Below are 18,692 nucleotides of genomic sequence, written 5' to 3'. Positions count from 1 at the left end.
AAAAAAAAAAAAAAGGGAATACACAACCTAAATATAAACAGTCAGCTGGGCACAGTGGTTCATGCCTGTAATCCCAGCACTTTGGGAGGCCAAGGCAGGCGGATCATTGGAGGCCAGGAGTTTGAGACCAGCCTGGCCAAAATAGTGAAACCTTGTCTCTCCTAAAAATACAAAAATTAGTCGGGCGTGGTGGCATGCAGCTGTGGTCCCAGCTACTCGGGAGGCTGAGGCAGGAGAATTGCTTGAACCCAGGAGGTGGAGGCTACAGTGAGCCAAGATCGTGCCACTGCACTCCAGCCTGGGCAACAGAGCGAGACTGTTTTTTTTTTTTTTTTTTTTTTTTTTTTTTGAGACGGAGTCTTTCTCTGTCCCCCAGGCTGGAGTGCAGTGGCGCGATCTCGGCTCACCGCAACCTCCACCTCCTGGGTTCACGCCATTCTCCTGCCTCAGCCTCCTGAGTAGCTGGGAATACAGGCGCCCGCCAACACGCCCGGCTAATTTTTTTGTGTGTTTTTAGTAGAGACGGGGTTTCACCGTGTTAGCCAGGATGGTCTCGATCTCCTGACCTCGTGATCCGCCCGCCTCAGCCTCCCAAAGTGCTGGGATTACAGGCTTGAGCCACCGCGCCCGGCTGAAAAAAGTCAAAATTCTTTAGCCCAGCCTTTGAGGCTCCCTGTAATCTGTCTTTAAACCATCTTTTCAGTCTATTTCCATTATCTTCCTCAATATGGTGCAGCTAAACTACTTTAGGTCCCAGTTCACTGAAAATATCTCATACTTTCCCCTCTTTCTGCTAAAAAGTTCTCCAAATCAGTACTGCTTTGCTGTTTTTGTCTGACTCTCCAAATTGTGCCAAATCTCAAAACAAAATCCCATGCCTTTTTATAAATCCATCTCCAAATACTCCCTTCTTTTGTGAAGTTTGTTCTACTGCACAATTCATTTATCAATTATGCAGTCTTATGACAGCACTTTTACTATTGCTTTTTACTTTGTCCTTTCTACAATATTGTAAGTCCTTGTCAAGGCCACACAACTGGTAGGCACAACCTGTTCATTTGACTTGGCTTCTTCTCTAATGCCTACTTTGAGAGCTGAAATTCAGCAGCCCTGAACACCTTGATTTGCTATTAGAGGAAAGAAAAGAAGTAAAATTCCTCTTTGTTACTTAACAACAGACTTAAATTAAAAAGTCTAGAGGGAAGTTAAACATATAGCTAAAACTTGGTTTATTATTTTTATTTTTTTATATTTTTTTAAGATGGAGTCTTGCTCTTGTCACCCAGGCTGGAGTGCAAGGGCGCCATTTTGGCTCACTGCAACCTCCGCCTCCTGGGTTCAAGTGATTCTCCTGCCTCAGCCTCCCGAGTAGCTAGGATTACAGGCACCCGCCACCACGCTCAGCTAATTTTTGTATTTTTAGCAGAGACAGAGTTTCACCATGTTGGCTAGGCTGGTCTCGAACTCTTGACTTCAGGTGATCCACCCGCCTCGGCCTCCCAAAGTGCTGGGATTACAGGCGTGAGCCACCGCACCCGGCCTATTTATTTATTTTTTATAGAGATGGGGTCTCACAATGTTGCTTAGACTGGTTTTGACCTCCTGGGCTCAAGCAATCCACCCGCCCTGGCCTACCAAAAGTGCTGGGACTATAGGTGTGAGCCACCACACCTGGCTCATTTTTTTTTAAATTCAGGATTAAGTATCTGCCACAGATAACCCAGAATTGAAGGTTCAATAAAAGTCTCAGCATGGCTGGACGCAGTGGCTCACGCCTGTAATCCCAACACTTTGGGAGGCTGAGGAGGGCAAATCACCTGAGGTCGAGTTTGAGATCTGCCTGGCCAACATGGTGAAACCCTGTCTCTACTAAAATTACAAAAATTAGCCAGGCATGGTGGTGGGCGCCTGTAATTCCAGCTACTCAGGAGCCTGAGACAGGAGAATTGCTTGAACCCGAGAGGTGGAGGTTGCAGGGAGCTGACACCGTGCCATTGCACTCTAGCTTGGGCAACAAGAGTGAAACTCTGTCTCAAAAAATAAATAAATAAATAAAAATAAAAGTCTCAGCGTGTGTTTCAAAATGTTCTGTGTTGTTTTCCTTTTAACTGCCTGGTACCTATTTCCCCTGGCTCCAGTCCTTAATTAGTAACACAAGAAACCACAACCAGAGAGTTTCCACACATGGATAGAAGTGAAATTTAACGTGCTGCCTGAATACTTACATTTTGCGAATGGGCATTTCGCTGAAGAGCTGTGGGACTGACCCATGTGAAACCAGGGTTTGGCGGTTGGGCTTGTTTAGTCCACAGGCCAGTTTTGCCAGGACCTGGAAGCATGCAAAGTATAAAAACCTCGTTACTGTCAACCCACCAAAGTTGGTGAATATAAACATACACATAACACACACACACACACACACACACACACACACACAGAGCTTAATAGCTGTAACCAATGGTTTCTACATTAAAAAAATAATAATAAAACCAGAAACTCAAGACATCTCTAAAACTTGGTATCCCACAACATCCCCAGTGGGAAACATGACGCAATATCATTATCCTCACTGTTCTTCCCACATCTCTCCCATTCTCAGTTTTCCTCTAGTCATTTTTTCCTTCCCATCTATTCCTACTTCAAGAGGTTTGAAAAGTAGAAACTGCAGGAGAAACTCAAGCAAGATGCATTTCTCAGTGTGTCTATATAAAAATGCGGAAACATACTTGTTTTACCCTATCCCATTTACATTTCTTGATTAATAGCTGGTCCGTTTTGAGTCCCCAATTTAACACAAATTATCATAATTTAGTATCTGTTATAGAGATTGGGCTCAAAACCATCCCCCAATAACAAACACCTTCTTATAAATAACACTTAAAAAATGAAAAAGCTTAAATCCTTGAGAACTCTTTTCTGTTTTTTTTTTTTTTTTTTTTTTTGAGACAGAGTCTCGCTCTGTCACCAGGCTGGAGGGCAGTGGCGTGATCTTGGCTCACTGCAACCTCCCCTGCACCAGGTTCACACGATTCTCCTGCCTCAGCCTTCCAAGTAGCTGGGACTACAGGTGTGTGCCACCATGTCCAGCTAATTTTTGTATTTTTGGTAGATACAGGGTTTCACCATGTTGGCCAGGATGGCCTCGAGATCTCTCAGCCGGCCTCAGCCTCCCAAGAGAACTCTTTTTTTTTTTTTTTGAGACAGAGTTTCACTCTTGTTGCCCAGCCTGGAGTACAATGGCACAATCTCAGCTCACTGCAACCTCCACCTCCTGGGTTCAAGTAATTCTCCTGCCTTAGCCTCCCGAGTAGCTGGGATTACAGGCATGAGCCACCATGCCCAGCTAATTTTGTATTTTTAGTAGAGATGGAGTTTCTCCATGTTGGTCAGGCTGGTCTCGAACTCCCAACCTCAGGTGTTCCACCAGCCTCGGGATCCCAAAGTGCTGGGATTACAGGCGTGAGCCACTGTGCTCAGCCAAGAGAAATCTTTTCTAAGAGTAAAAGCACTTCAATGGCATCATTTTGCAAATTATAAAAATATAATTTTTAATTTTTTTAATGTAATTTAAAAATTATATTTTTATAATTATGTTTTAAAATATAAAATTATTAAATTCATTAGAGAGATTCATTAAGAACTTCTACTAGGCAATATTTAGTCTGGCTTAAATTACATTGAAGTTATTGTTTCCTTTCCCTTCATCCAACCAGAAAAAAAAAACACCAAAAGAATTCAGATGGGTAGTTTGGCAACTTTCCTTGTATTGAAGGGAGGAGAAGGTATCAGCCAGGGATAATCAGCCACTGCCCAATTACTGAGCTTTGGTTAGAAGGGGATGAAAGTCCTGGGCTCTTGCTACCCTTTATTCATAATTAATCAGAAAACCAGTTATTCTGCTCCTGGATTGTTGAGAATTGTCTGTGTATCCTAAATTAAAATAGTGGTCTAAATTAATAAAATTGTATTATTCCTTTTATTGTTCTCATAAGAAAACAGGGAATAGGCAAAAGCATAAAATACCCAGGCAATTCCACATAACAAGATAATACAAAAATATTCAGCAAGTGGCCGGGCATGGTGGCTCACGCCTGTAATCCCAGCACTTTGGGAGGCTGAGGTGGGTGAATCACTTGAGGTCAGGAGTTCCAGACCAGCCTGGCCAATATGGTGAAACCCTGTCTCCAGTAAAAATACAAAAATTAGCCGGGCATGGTGGTGTGCACTGTAATCCCAGCTACTCGGGAGGCTGAGGCAGGAGAATCACCTGAACCCAGGAGGCGGAGGCTGCAGTGAGCTGAGATCAGGCCACTGAACTCCAGCCTGGGCAACACGGTGAGACTCCATCCCAAAAAAAAAAAAAAAAAAAATTGGGCAAGTGAAAATAAAAGAAATACATTAATGTATATAAGTTCAAAGACTAGCCTCCTTTTTTCCACAAACGGTTCAGTCATTAAGGAAATACTGTCATCTCTCAATATCTGCAGGGGATTGGTTCTAAGACCCCTAGTGGATACCAAAACCCCAAGTCCCGTATATAAAATGCTCAAGTCCCATATTATAAAATGGTGTAGTATTTGCGTATAACCTTTGTATATCCTTCTGTATACTTTAAATCATCTCTTAATTTCTTATAACACCTGTAACGTACAATGTAAATGCTATATAAATTGTTCTTATAGTGTATTGGTTTTTCTTTTTTTTTTTTTGAGATGGAGTCTTTGCTCTGTCACCCAGGCTGGAGTGCAGTGGTACAATCTTGGCTCACTGGAACCTCCACCTCCCAGGTTAAAGCAATTCTCCTGCCTCAGCCTCCCAAGTAGCTGGGACTACAGGTGCACGGCACCACATCCGGCTAATTTTATCTTTTTTCGTATTTTTAGTAGAGATGGTGTTTTACCATATTGGTCAGGCTGGTCTCGAACTCCTAACCTCAGGTGATCCATCTGCCTCGGCTTCCCAAAGTGCTGGGACTACAGGCGTGAGCCCCCATGCCCGGCCTTCAGCTTGCTTCTTAGGAAAGTACATATTTAATGTCCATTTCCATGTTAAAGAATTACTTACGCTTTGATTTGGGCCTCAACATGAATTTTAAACAGAAATCCATTCAAAGTATATGTGTAACAACTTTTTTTTTTTTTTTTTGGAGACAGTCTCACTGTTGCCCAAGCTGAAGTACAGTAGTATGATTTCGGCTCACTGCAGCTTCAACCTCCTGGACTCAGCTGATCCTCCCACCTCAGCCTCCTGAGTAGCTGGGACTGTAGGTGTACACCACTACGCCTGGCTAATTTTTTGTAGAAACTGGGTTTCAACATGTTCCCCAGGCTGCTCTTCAATTCCTGGGCTCATGCGATCCACCCACATAGGCGTGCGCAACTGCACCCAGCCTATGTGTCATTTCAATGTCCCGCTGTCCCTACTGTATTTGACTAAGGATATCAATGTTTCTCTTTGAAATCTACTATTAGTCTTCACCTTATTGTGTGAAATTCCAGCTGAACACTGAAAACCAGTCTCCCTCTCTATGGCTGCTCTCATTTCCTCCACAATCACTGCTCCCACGGTGAGCTGCAGGTCTGGAGAGGTGAGGTTATCAATCTGAAGAGAATCAAGCCATTGAAATAAGCCTTGTTTTCGCATCCCCTCTGAAATGAAGAAGTCACATTTAGACATTTAAAAAAGTATTTATTTAATTGTGCTATCTAATGTAGAAATGCTTAGATTACAGGTATTTAGACATATAAGTTTTCACAAAAAAATGGCAGCCAGTTTAGAAGACTAATTATAAGAGAGATCAATTTCTCCTTCAGAGTGTTCCCACAGCTTAGCTTCAGCATAGGCTGAATTTTACAGTGCTAATGTAAAACAAATATTTTGTATTAATATCGTCTTTCATGAGCAATGATTTTAAAACACATTTTTGGCCAGGCACGGTGGCTCACGCCTATAATCCCAGCACTTTGGGAGACCAAGGTAGGTGGATCACCTGAGGTCAGGAGTTCAAGACCAGCCTGGCCAACATGGCAAAACCCCGTCTCTACTAAAAATACAAAATTAGCTGGGGGTGGTGGTGCAGGCCTGCAACCACAGCTACTCGGGAGGCTGAGGCAGGAGATTCGCTTGAACCCAGGAGGCGGAGGTTGCAGTGAGCCGAGATTGTGCCACTGCACTCCAGCCTGGGCAACAGAGCAAGACTTCATCTCAAAAAAATAAATAAATAAATAAATAAATAATATAAATGTAATGTAAACACATTTACCTCCCCAGTTCTCTTGAATTTTCTTTCTCCTACTATATTTAACCACTTGAACATCTTTTCCAAGAATATTTTTTTCAATTAGAAAATATTCAGAATTAACTCAAGCTTCAATATAAGCTTTAACATTTACATGTTTTTAGAGGTGGATTCCAGCTGAGTAACTTAAAATCCACTCCGAGGCACTAGATTTATTCCCTTGATAAGCTGTTTTAAGTTAGATGTTGCTTGGGACTTAGGACCTTGAAAATATCTTACTCTGTGTACATACAAATCTTTATCTCTATCCCCAAATGTACACTCTAATCCCTTAGCTCTACCTCCCTACAGAAGAACTTTTCCTGACTCCCTACAGAAGAACTTTTCTTGAATTTTTAATTATAGTTTCCAACTAAACATAACTAAAATCAAACTTTGTCTTCCTTCTCAAATGTTCTGTCCCAACCAACTCCCTATTTCTATTAAGGGCTTAAAATCCACATTAATATTGGCTTATTTTCTCTCTTTCATTCCTCATTATGCAGCCATTTAGTCAACAAAGCCTATTTTAAAATATTTCACATATCCATTGCAACCCACCACCCTATTTTATTCAGGTTTTCTTTAGTCTTTTTTTTTTTTTTTTTTTTTTTGAGACGAAGTCTCACTCTGTCACTCAGGCTGGAGTGCAGTGGCACGATCTCGCCTCACTGCAAGCTCTGCCTGCCGGGTTCACACCATTCTCCTGCCTCAGTCTCTCAAGTAGCTGGGACTACAGGCGCCTGCCACCACGCCCGGCTAATTTTTTGTATTTTTAGTAGAGATGGGGTTTCACCATGTCAGCCAGAATGGTCTCGATCTCGAGCTGGGCGCGGTGGCGGGCGCCTGTAGTCCCAGCTATTCGGAGGCTGAGGCAGGAGAATGGCATGAACCCGGGAGGCGGAGCTTGCAGTGAGCCGAGATTGCGCCACTGCACTCCAGCCTGGGCGACAGAGCGAGACTCTGTCTCAAAAAAAAAAAAAAAAAAAAAAGAATGGTCTCGATCTCCTGACCTTGTGTTCTGCCCGCCTTGGCCTCCCAAAGTGCTGGGATTACAGGCCTGAGCCACTGCTCCCAGCAAGCTCTTATTCTTTAACTCTGTTCTTCTTTCCTTTGCTTAAACACATCTATACTTTAGGGCTTATGGCAAGTTTATCTATCATGAAGTCCTCTCCTTCAACTATTCTAGCTAGCTTTCTAGTACCACATTAAAGTCCTTTACCTTTTATCTATAATAGGAAGTAGACATAATTGTTTTATTTTTTGAGACAGAGTCACACTCTGTCATCCAAGCTGGAGTGCAGCGGCATGATCTTGGCTCACTAATATATACTAGTATATATCTTAAATGTAAATATTTTAACGTAAATATTTTAAATGTAAATATTTTAAATAAACTAGTATAAAGTTTTTAAATGATGGATGTTTTGATAGTATTCATTGTTCTTAATATGTGCAAGCCTTGGTGTTTCAGGAAAATAGGTAATTAAAAAAAAAAAGAAAAATACATGCAAGCCATTGTGCTGAGGAACTTTATTTTATTTATTTATTTATTTATTTTTGAGACAGAGTCTTGCTCTGTTGCCCAGGCTGGAGTGCAGTGGAGCGATCTCGGCTCACCACAAGCTTTGCCTCCTGGGTCCACGCCATTCTCCTGCCTCAGCCTCCCGAGTAGCTGGGACTACAGGCACCTGCCACCACGCCTGGCTAGCATTTTTTTCTTTTTTTAAAATTATCTGTTTTCCTGAAACACCAAGGCTTGCACATATTAAGAACAATAAATACTATTAAAACATCCATCATTTAAAACAATTTATACTAGTATATTTAGCTTTGGGAAACAAAAATATGAATAATTTACTGAATTGTATGACTTTCTGGAACTTTTTAAACAGTTAGAGCTAAATTTTCTCTGCTTTAGATTTTTTTCATCATTGCTTTCCCGGATTGGGTAATGTTGCAATCCTGTGGCAATGTAGATTTTTAAATTTAATCCTTTATCTGTATTAACTGAACAGGACCACAGAAGATAAGCGGAATTCCCTTATTTCCCTACAATGCTTTTTACCTTTTGTCTAATTGATAAGAAAAATCTATAAAATTTTTGTTTTTCTTTAATACCATGAAATGGACTACAGGAAATACTTCAGGTAGTCTGGTGTTAAATGCCCATGAAAGCTGAGAAAAAACTTTTCTTTTTTTTTTTTTTTTTTTTTTTTTTTGAGACGAGTCTCACTCTGTTGCTAGGCTGGAGTGCAGTGGCACAATCTCAGCTCACTGCAACCTCTGCCTCCCGGGTTCAAGTAATTCTCCTGCCTTACCCTCCCAAGAAGCTAGGATTATAGGCGTGTGCCACCACACCCAGGTAATTTTTGTATTTTTAGTAGAGACAGGGTCTCACCATGTTGGCCAGGATGGCCTCAATCTCCTGATTCGCCCGCCCTGGCCTCTCAAAGTGCTGGGATTACAGGCGTGAGCCACCGTGCCCAGCCAAGAGTTTTTCTTGTTGAATTATCTTGGCACCTTTGTGGAAATGAATTGCCACCACACACACCCCGGCCTGAAAAGTGGGGATCTACTTGTATACTTTCTATTCTATACCATTGATCTATGTATTTTCTCATACCAATACCAAACCTCCCTAGTTACAAATTTATAGTTAAATCTTGAAATCAGGTAGCATGTCTTCCAACTTAGTTCTTTTTCAAAGTTGTTTGGCTATTCCACATTCTTTGCATTTCCATACAAATTTTAGAATCAGTTTGTCAATTTCTGCGGAATTTTGGAAGGGATTGCAATGAATCTATACGTCAATTTGGGGAGAATCAAGCAGTAGTAAGATTTAGTCTTTTGATACATGAGGATAGTATAGTCTTTCCACTGAATTTTATAATCTTTAATAATAATTTTATGATCATTATAAGATAAAGCCAGACACAGTGGCACATGCCGATAGTTCCAGCTACTTGAAAGGCTCAAGTGGGAGGATCACTTGAGCCTATGAGTTCACGGGTAATACGGGCAACACAGTGAGACCCCATCTAAAAAATAATTATTATAAAACTGCTTTGTAAGGCCAGGTGCGGTGGCTCACGCCTATAATCCTGGCACTTTGGGACGCTGAAGTGGGAAGATTGCTTGAGGCCAGGAACTCAAGACCAGCCTGAGCAACATAGTGAGACCATGTCTCTGTTTTAAAATAATAAAGAAATGAATTAAGAGAAAACAAAGGGAAAAGAAAAGGTCCTTAGCTAACAAACCAGTTACAAAATGGCAATGATGGGAAAGTTTTCACCTTGGCAATTTCTGAGAAGTACTTTAAGTAAGTCTTACTAATTAAACTTTACACACGAATAACTACTTTAGAAAATACATGGCCAGGCGCGGTGGCTCACGCCTGTAATCCCAGCACTTTGGGAGACCAAGGCGGGCAGATCATGAGGTCAGGAGATCGAGACCATGCTGGCTAACACGGTGAAACCCCGTCTCTACTAAAAAAAAATACAAAAAAATTAGCCGGGCGTGGTGGCGGGCGCCTGTAGTCCCAGCTACTCTGGAGGCTGAGGCAGGAGAATGGCGTGAACCCAGGAGGTGGAGCTTGCAGTGAGCCAAGATTGCGCCACTGCACTCCAGCCTAGGCGACAGAGCGAGACTCCGTCTCCAAAAAAGAAAAAAAAAAAGAAAGAAAATACAAAGTTGCAAATGCAGGCGGGCTGAGCATGATTGCTAGCTCTTAATACATTAAGAGGCAAGATGGAAAAGTTGATGGAAAGCTCAGTGTCAAGGTATTACAAATACCTGGCCTCTTTTCTTAGATTTGAAATATATTGTATCCATGAAAAATGATTTCTGGAAGGTTATATCCACTTAGATCAGCTAATTTGTTATCAGGTTTTTGTGGTTGCACACATCAAAGATTCAGGAATATGATATAAAATATTTCCTAGACATTGCACTGTTCTGAACATTACATATAATAAGATGCTGGCACTGCATCTGGGAGCTTAATATTTAAGTTGGACATACTAATGCAAGAGACACAAGACATACAGAAATAGACTTCTCTATAAACATGGGCATTTTTAATAAAAAAATGTACATAGGTAAGAAAAGTAAGTACAGAAGAAAGACGAACACGTCCATCTAACATTCAACTACCAAGGAAGGTATATACCATCTTCAGCCAGAGATAATAGAATGCTTCAACAATGCTCTGCAGCAAAAACCAACATAATGTGTAAGACTATTTCTAATTCTAAGGTATGTGGATTTCAGAGGGTTTGTGAATCTCCTGAAAACTGCATGCAAAATTGTCTTATGTATAGATACAAATTTTTTGGAGGCAAGCAAGGGTCTATAGCTTTCAACAAATTTTTAAGAGTATGTAATTCTCAAAAAAATTTTAAAGAGCCACAAATTCAAAGCATTATAAAACCAATTCCAAATATTAAAAAAAAAAAAAAAAACCAGGCTGGGTGCAGTGGCTCATGCCTGTAATCCCAGCACTTTGGGAGGCCAAGGCAGATGGATCACTTGATGCCAGGAGACCAGCCTGACCAACATGGCGAAACCCCGTCTCTACTAAAAATACAAAACTTAGCCAGCATGGTGGCATATGCCTATAATCCCAGCTACTCAGGAGGTTGCGGCATGAGAATCACTTGAACCCTGGAGGCAGAGGCTGCAGTGTGCCAAAATCTCACAACTGCATTCCAGCCTGGGTGACACCAAAAAATCAGTGTTGCATGTGAAAACTAAAAAAAAAGAAAGTTACGTAATAAGATGTGGTACAGAAAGGTAAGACCAAAGAACACCTTTCTTATGATAATTAAATTTCTGACTCTGGTCCCAGAATAATTAATATATCAAATATCAAAAGCTTATGTACCATGATTTTGCTTCCTCTATAAGTGGCACATCTTTATTGTCCATTATATTTTTTCCAAAGAACTAAAGGATCTGCAGCCTTAGCATGACATACTTTGCATTATCAGGATCGGAAAATAAAATAATTCCTTAAGTCACAAGCTTCCCTGGGCAGTTTTACTACTACCCTTCTGCACAACACATTAAAGGCATATCATACAATTGTTCAGCAGCAAAAGCAAAGTTTACGTGTTACATCTTTTTTTTTTCTTTTTTTTTTTGAGACAGAGTCTTGCTCTGTCATCGCCCAGACTATAGAGTACAGTGGCGCGATCTCGGCTCACTGCACCCTCTGCCTCCTGGGCTCAAGTGATTCTCCTGTCTCAGCCTCCCAAGTAGCTGGGATTACAGGCACCTGCCACCGCGCCCAGCTAATTTTTGTATTTTCAGTAGAGATGGGGTTTCGCCACGTTGGCCAGACTGGTCTTGAACTCCTGACCTCAGGCGATTCACCCGCCTTGGCCTCCCAAAGTGCTGGGATTACAGGTGTGAGCCACCGCACCCAGCCAAAACATGAAACTTATGCAGAATTATTTGCTCTGGGGGGATACAACTGAATTCCACTTTCATAATATTCAATTAAAAAAAAGACCTCATTCTGGCAGAGGTTGCAGTGAGCTGAGATTGTGCCACTGCACTCCAGCCTGGGTGATAGAGTGGCTCCGTCTCAAAGAAAACAAAAACAAAAACAAAAACAAACAAACCCCTCATTCTTATGCAAATTCTTAGACCTGGAATCTAGGACTATCATAATCTAACATTATCACAAAATTTTTTTTTTTTTTTTTAAGATGGAATCTTGCACTATCGCTGAGGCTGGAGTGCAGTGGTACCATCTCAGCTCACTGCAACCTCCTCCTTCCGGGTTTAAGGAATTCTCTGCTTCAGCCTCCCGAATAGCTGGGATTACAGGCGCATGCCACCACACCCAGCTAGTTTTTTTGTATTTTCAGTAAAGACGAGGTTTCACCATCTTGGCCAGCCTGGTCTTGAACTCCTGACCTCATGATCGACCCGCCTCGGCCTCCCAAAGTGCTTGGATTACAGGTGTGAGCCACCGCGCCCAGCCACAAAAGCAAGTTTTTATTGTTTTAATTCTATTCAAATCTAAGAAAAAAAAATTAACTTTCAAGTACATGTTATTAAAACACTTCATACAGATTATATCACAAGTTTTTTTCAGATAAAGTAAATAAAAATGAATTTATTAAAAAAAACCCATTTATCATTTCCCAACACATCAATAACCAAGTAGAAAATGAAAAAAATATATAAAAGCCTGGGCAACATAGTGAGACACTGTCTCTACAAAAAATTTAAAAATTAGCCAGGCATGATGGCACATACCTGTAGTTCTAGCTACTCTGGAGGCTGAGGTGGGAGGATTGTTTGAGCCCAGGAGTTCAAGGCTGCAGTGAGCCATAATTACACACCTGTGAATAGCAACTGACAGCCACTGCACTCCAGCCTGGGCAACATAGTGAGACTTCCATCTCAAAAAAAAAGACAAGGAACTAATAATTAGGATAGGATATATAAGGAACTCTTGCAAATCAAAAAATAAATAATTTTACCATTTTTCCATGGAAAAATGGGCAAAGATTATAAATAAGTAAATCACAGAAGCAGAAACTCAGCTGACTTACAAGTGTATGAAGAGATCTTCAATCTCAATTAGTAATCAGAGAAATGTAAATTAAAGCAAAACAAACATTATATTGGCAAAGATTTTTAAACATTAGATGATACCAGTTGTTGTTGAGAATATGGGGGAAACAGGAACTTTTATATGTACTGCTAGGGGGAATGTAAACTTTTACAGCAGGACATTGGAAGCAACCAATGAATTCGTCACTAGGGAAAATGGTCTGTAACCATGGGGGATCCATATGATGGATTACACTGCAAGTAACAGCCATTGAAGCCATCAATTACAAATAAATACAGCCACATGGACACATCTCTAAGGTCACTACTGAAGGAAAATTAAGAAAAAGAATGAAGGCAGGGCGCGGTGGCTCATGCCTGTAATCCCAGCACTTTGGGAGGCCGAGGCAGGCAGATCACGAGGTCAGGAGATCGAGACCATCTTGGCTAACACAATGAAACCTTGTCTCTACTAAAAATACAAAAAAATTAGCCGGGCGCAGTGGCAGGCGCCTGTAATCCCAGCTACTCAGGAGGCTGAGGCAGGAGAATGGCGTAAACCCGGGAGGCGGAGCTTGCAGTGAGCCGAGATAGCGCTACTGCAGTCCGGCCTGGTCAAAAGAGCGAGACCCCATCTCAAAAAAAAAAAAGAAAAGAAAAGAAAAAGAATGAGATCTATAATAGCACTAAATCATCTTGTAATTAAAAAGCACATATACAAAGCAATACTGGGTAACTTATAAAGATATAGGCCGGGTACAGTGGCTTACGCCTGTAATCCCAGCACTTTGGGAGGCCAAGGCAGGTGGATCATTTGAGGTCAGGAGTTCGAGACCTGCCTGGCCAGCATGGTGAAACCCCATCTCTACTAAAAATACAAAAATTAGCAGCGCGTGGTAGATACATGCCTGTAATCCCAGCTACTCGGGAGGCTGGGGCAGGAGAACTGCTTGAACCCTGGAGGCGGAGGTTGCAGTGAGCTGAAATCGTGCCACTGCACTCCAGCCAAGGTGACAGAGTGAGGCTCCATCTCAAAATAAAGAAATAAAGAAATGAAATGAAAAGGAAAGAAAGAAAGACAGACAGACAGACAGACAGAAAGAAAGAAAGAGAAAGAAGGAAGAAAGGAAAGAAAGACATCTAAGATATATCAAATATATCAGTGGGTACAAGAGGGTGGGTGGGGTACCGAGGGAGTGGGAAAATCACTACAAAGGGTAAAAGTAGCAAAATACAATGAGAAGGGCTTTGTGCAGCCCATATGTAATAATGTGCTAAGAAGTGGTTAGAAATTTTGAATCACTCAACTCCTTATACCTGAGGTCCCCCTTTAAAAAGCTCACCCTTCTTATAGATGAAGAAACCAAGACACTAAGTTACAATAATATAAATTAAGCTACCAATGACATCAATAGTCAGCCTTCTATTGATTTTTTTGTTTTTTGAGATGGAGTCTCCCTCTGTAGCCTAGGCTGGAGTGCAGTGGCGAGATCTTGGCTCACCGCAACCTCCACCTCCTAGGTCCTGGTTCAAGCAATTCTCCTGCCTCAGCCTCCCAAGTAGCTGGGATTACAGGCACGTGCCACTATGCCCAGCTAATTTTTGTATTTTTAGTAGAGATGGGGTTTCACCATGCTGGCCAGGTTGGTCTTGAACTCCTGACCTCATGATCCACCCACCTCGGCCTCCCAAAGTGCTGGGATTACAAGCGTGAACCACCACGCCAGGTCTCTGCCTTCTATTGATAACACTAACCCGCCCTAGTTATATCTAAAGAGAAATTTACTTTCATACAGATTTCACAGCTTCTCAACAGCCCCATATACCTGGAAAGATAAGAAAATTTGTATATCCTTCCATGAGTCCTTGTGATTCATTCAGGCTGTAGTTTAAGTTTCCTTTCAATTATTCCAAGGAGAATCAGCATGACCAAGCAAAGCAGGTTCCAAAGGCAGGAAGCAGAAGCAATATGATGCTATGGAAGTACCTTTCTGAACAGTCTCTTCTGCCGTTGTAGGGCCTTGGGGCAACCCTTCAATGTAAGTGCTTGGCAACAAGTCTGCTGAGATAGGCTGACCTTGTAGCTTTTGTAGTCTCTCTTGTACAGCACTGGTCAGATCTACATAAGCCTCATCAATGCTGGCACGTTCAATCACAGCAAAACGAGACATTATCTCCATCACTTCAACACTGGCTTCCCGGTACCTAAGAAGTATAAGGATCATTCATGCAGGCAATAAACAGAGGCAACCTTGAGATTGTCTGCTTCACTCCCACCCTGCCATAATGAACAATAATACACATAATCAAGAGACATGTGGCTTAACAGAGACTAGACAATAGTAACTGAAAGGGTCAATGGACAGGCAGATGGTCACTAATAGAAGCATGGAAAAGGAAGAATCACGGAGGCAAACATTTTTAGCACAATGCCAGAACTACCAAGGCAGAAAGCATTCAGACTATGAACACGTCTATATGACAAGGAACTCTCTAAAAAACAAAGAAATGCCTCAAGTTTGTGTATTACTGTGATCACCTATTCCTTTCATTTTCATATATCCACCAAGAAATCTGCTTCTAATTTTGTCTTCAAAAAAAAAGGGTAATTTACAGGCAACACTGCAGTGATCAGTGAAGCAGAGTATATGGTCTTCCCCAGGATAGTATTTCTCACCATAATTTTTTTTTTTTTTTTACTTACAAGCCTTTTCCTTTTATTTTATTTTATTTTTTTATTATACTTTAGGGTTTTAGGGTACATGTGCACAATGTGCAGGTTTGTTACATATGTATCCATGTGCCATGTTGATTTCCTGCACCCATTAACTCATCATTTAGCATTAGGTGTATCTCCTAATGCTGTCCCTCCCCCCTCCCCCCACCCCACAACAGTCCCCGGAGTGTGATGTTCCCCTTCCTGTGTCCATGAGTTCTCATTGTTCAATTCCCACCTATGAGTGAGAACATGCGGTGCTTGGTTTTTTGTCCTTGCGATAGTTTACTGAGAATGATGTTTTCCAGTTTCATCCATGTCCCTACAAAGGACACGAACTCATCATTTTTTATGGCTGCATAGTATTCCATGGTGTATATGTGCCACATTTTCTTAATCCAGTCTATCGTTGTTGGACATTTGGGTTGGTTCCAACTCTTTGCTATTGTGAATAGTGCCGCAATAAACATACGTGTGCATGTGTCTTTATAGCAGCATGATTTATAGTCCTTTGGGTATATTTCTCACCATAAATTAACAAACTGGCATATGGATTTTATACTTCAGTCAACGGTGAGTTTGGTTAACATGTGAACTGGTCATCACCACATACACACACATGCCTTAACCAACCATTTATGGATATACTAATACTCAAATTATCAAGTTGAAGATAAGCACTTAGAATGTGGTGATGTGTCTGGGCAGGCAGACAACCTTCCTCAGGGTATACATACCAATCTCACCATATGTCTTCTATTCAAACTTTAATAAGCACCTCTTCCGGTTCTATACCTAGTTTTCTATGACAATATACAGATATTTTCTTTTTTTTCTTTTTTCTTTTTCGAGATGAAGTCTCGCTCTTGTCTCCCAGGCTGGAGTGCAACAGTGGCATCTCGCCTCACTGCAACCTCCACCTCCCGGGTTCAAGCGATTATCCTGCCTCAGCCTCCCGAGTAGCTGGGATTACAGGCACCTGCCACCACACCCGGTGAATTTTTTGTATTTTTAGTAGGGATGGGGTTTCACCATGTTGGCCAGGCTGATCTCGAGTTCCTGACCTCAGGTGATCCTCCTGCCTCGGCCTCCCCAAGTGCTGGGATTATAGGCGTGAGCCACCACATCCGGCCAATATACAGATATTTTCTTTGCTTTGGTTTGTACCTTCTTTGTAGTGTCCAGTTCTTTGTTCCTATTGACTTTATATTTACCATAAAAATGAAAACATTGGTACCTCTTCACCATGACACCCATAAAAACTAATATAATTATTGTTCTAAAACATTCTCAAATTAGAGAATGAAAAGAAATACTTGACTTTTTTTTTTTTTTAAATCATTATTTGAGCTAGGAAGAGGATAGGCCTCAAAGAAAATAAAGAGCAAGACCGGGCACAGCGCTTCACACCTGTAATCCCAGCACTTTGGGAGGCAAAGGTGGGTGGATCACCTGAGGTCAGGAGTTTGAGACCAGCCTGACCAACATGGAGAAACCCCATTTCTACTAAAAATACAAAATTAGCCGTCATGGTGGCACATGACTGTAATCCCAGCTACTCGGGAGGCTGAGGCAGGAGAATCACTTAAACCCAAGAGGTGGAGGTTGTGGTCAGCCGAGATTGCACCATTGCACCCTAGCCTGCACCACTGCACCCTAGCCTGGGCAACAAGAGTGAAACTCCGTCCCCCACACACACACAAAAAAAAAAAAAAAAAAAAGAATAAAAAGAAAAGAAAGAGCAATATACGCACACACACAGCCAGGAAACGATACTTGTAATATTGTGAAATATATATTGGGTCTTCATCCCAGTTTCCTGGCATACAACTCCAAAAATCCTTGGAATCACCCAAGTTTTGTCTTTTTGTATGCTAATGTTGACTAATAGCTTCAGGATAGGGCAGGTCACCAAAAAGACCAAAGCATAATTAGAGGGTTGGGACTTTTGGCCCCACCCCCTCAACTTCTGGGGAGGTGAGAGGAGGAGAGGTGCTGCAGGTCAAGTTGATCACCCATAGCCAATGGTTTAATCAGTCACAAGTACATAACGGAGCCTCCCTAAAAACCCAAGAGGACAGGGTCCAGAGAGGTTCCAAATAGCTGTAATAGTAGAGATTACTTTCATACCCAGGGAGGGCATGAAAGCTCTGCACCCTTTCTCACATGCCTTGCTCTATATATCTTTCATCATCATCTTTTTTTTGACAGGATCTCACTGTTGCCCAGGCTGGATGCAGTGGTTTGATCATAACTCTGCAACCACAATCTCCTGGGCTCAAGCGATCCTCCCACCTCAGCTTCCCGAGTAGCTGGGACTAGAGCTGCACAACACCATGTCTAGCTAATTTTGTGTGTGTGTGTGGTTTTTTTTTTTTTAATTTTGGTAGAGATGAGGTCTTACTATGTTGCCCAGGCTGGTCTCAAACTGCTGAGCTCAAGCAATCCTCCTGTCTCAGCCTCCCAAAGTGCTAGGATTACAGGCGTGAGCCACCATGCCCAACCTATCTGTATCCTTCGTAATATCCTTTATAATAAACCAATAAACATAAGTATTCTCCTGAGTTCTGAGTCGCTTCAGCAAATTAGGCAAATCCAAAGAGGGGGTTGTGGGAACCCCAACTTAAGGCCCGCTGTTCAGACGTTCTGAAGGCCTGGACTTGTGATGGAAAGGAAGGAGAGGGTATTCTTGTGGTATTGAGCCCTCAACATGTGGAATCTGATGCCATCTCCAGGTAGACAGTGTTGGAATTGACTGGGAGGACATGCAGCTGGTGTCTGCTGATTGGTGTGTGGGGAAATACTTCCACACCTTTGGTCACAGATGTCTTCTGTGTTGATTGTTCTTGTGGTGTGAGAGGAGAGGAAAACCATAGTTTGAGTTTTTCTAAAACAATACTCTATTTCAGTGCTTCCTCACAGCCTCTTGAGCAAATCACTGCAAGGTATTTTTAAGAGTATTTGGAAAACTTAATCTTCGGTCAAGTCTATCTTCTTTTCTACCAATAATTCCAATGTGGGTCTGGCTATGCCACTCTACCTTTAGACTTCTAATTCATAGAATTAGAATTAGAATTCAGAAGCATGTCAGGTCCTGAGTCAAAGCTTGATTCCTATACCACAACA

At 41.7% G+C, this 18,692-nt stretch overlaps 1 protein-coding gene across 3 annotated transcripts in view; it reads right to left on the bottom strand.

The window, feature by feature from the left end:
• The window catches only part of POLH (DNA polymerase eta), a 38,595-nt gene that overhangs the window by 12,543 nt on the left and 7,360 nt on the right, over window positions 1–18,692 (bottom strand). For 2 of the 3 annotated variants that reach the window (XM_032140799.2, XM_058432515.1), the window contains 3 exons: window positions 14,838–15,055; window positions 5,479–5,648; window positions 2,226–2,329 (listed from right to left, as the gene is read on the bottom strand). In XM_032140799.2, the coding sequence (XP_031996690.1) occupies window positions 2,226–2,329; window positions 5,479–5,648; window positions 14,838–15,055 (492 nt within the window). The remainder of the gene's footprint in view (window positions 1–2,225; window positions 2,330–5,478; window positions 5,649–14,837; window positions 15,056–18,692) is intronic. The other variant, XM_032140800.1, reaches the window with a different exon arrangement.

This window comes from Hylobates moloch, unplaced genomic scaffold (assembly GCF_009828535.3).
Source record: "Hylobates moloch isolate HMO894 unplaced genomic scaffold, HMol_V3 SCAFFOLD_20, whole genome shotgun sequence".
NCBI lineage: Eukaryota > Metazoa > Chordata > Mammalia > Primates > Hylobatidae > Hylobates > Hylobates moloch.
Note: the sequence above shows the minus strand (reverse complement) of the source record. Positions and strands in the feature narration are given on the sequence as shown.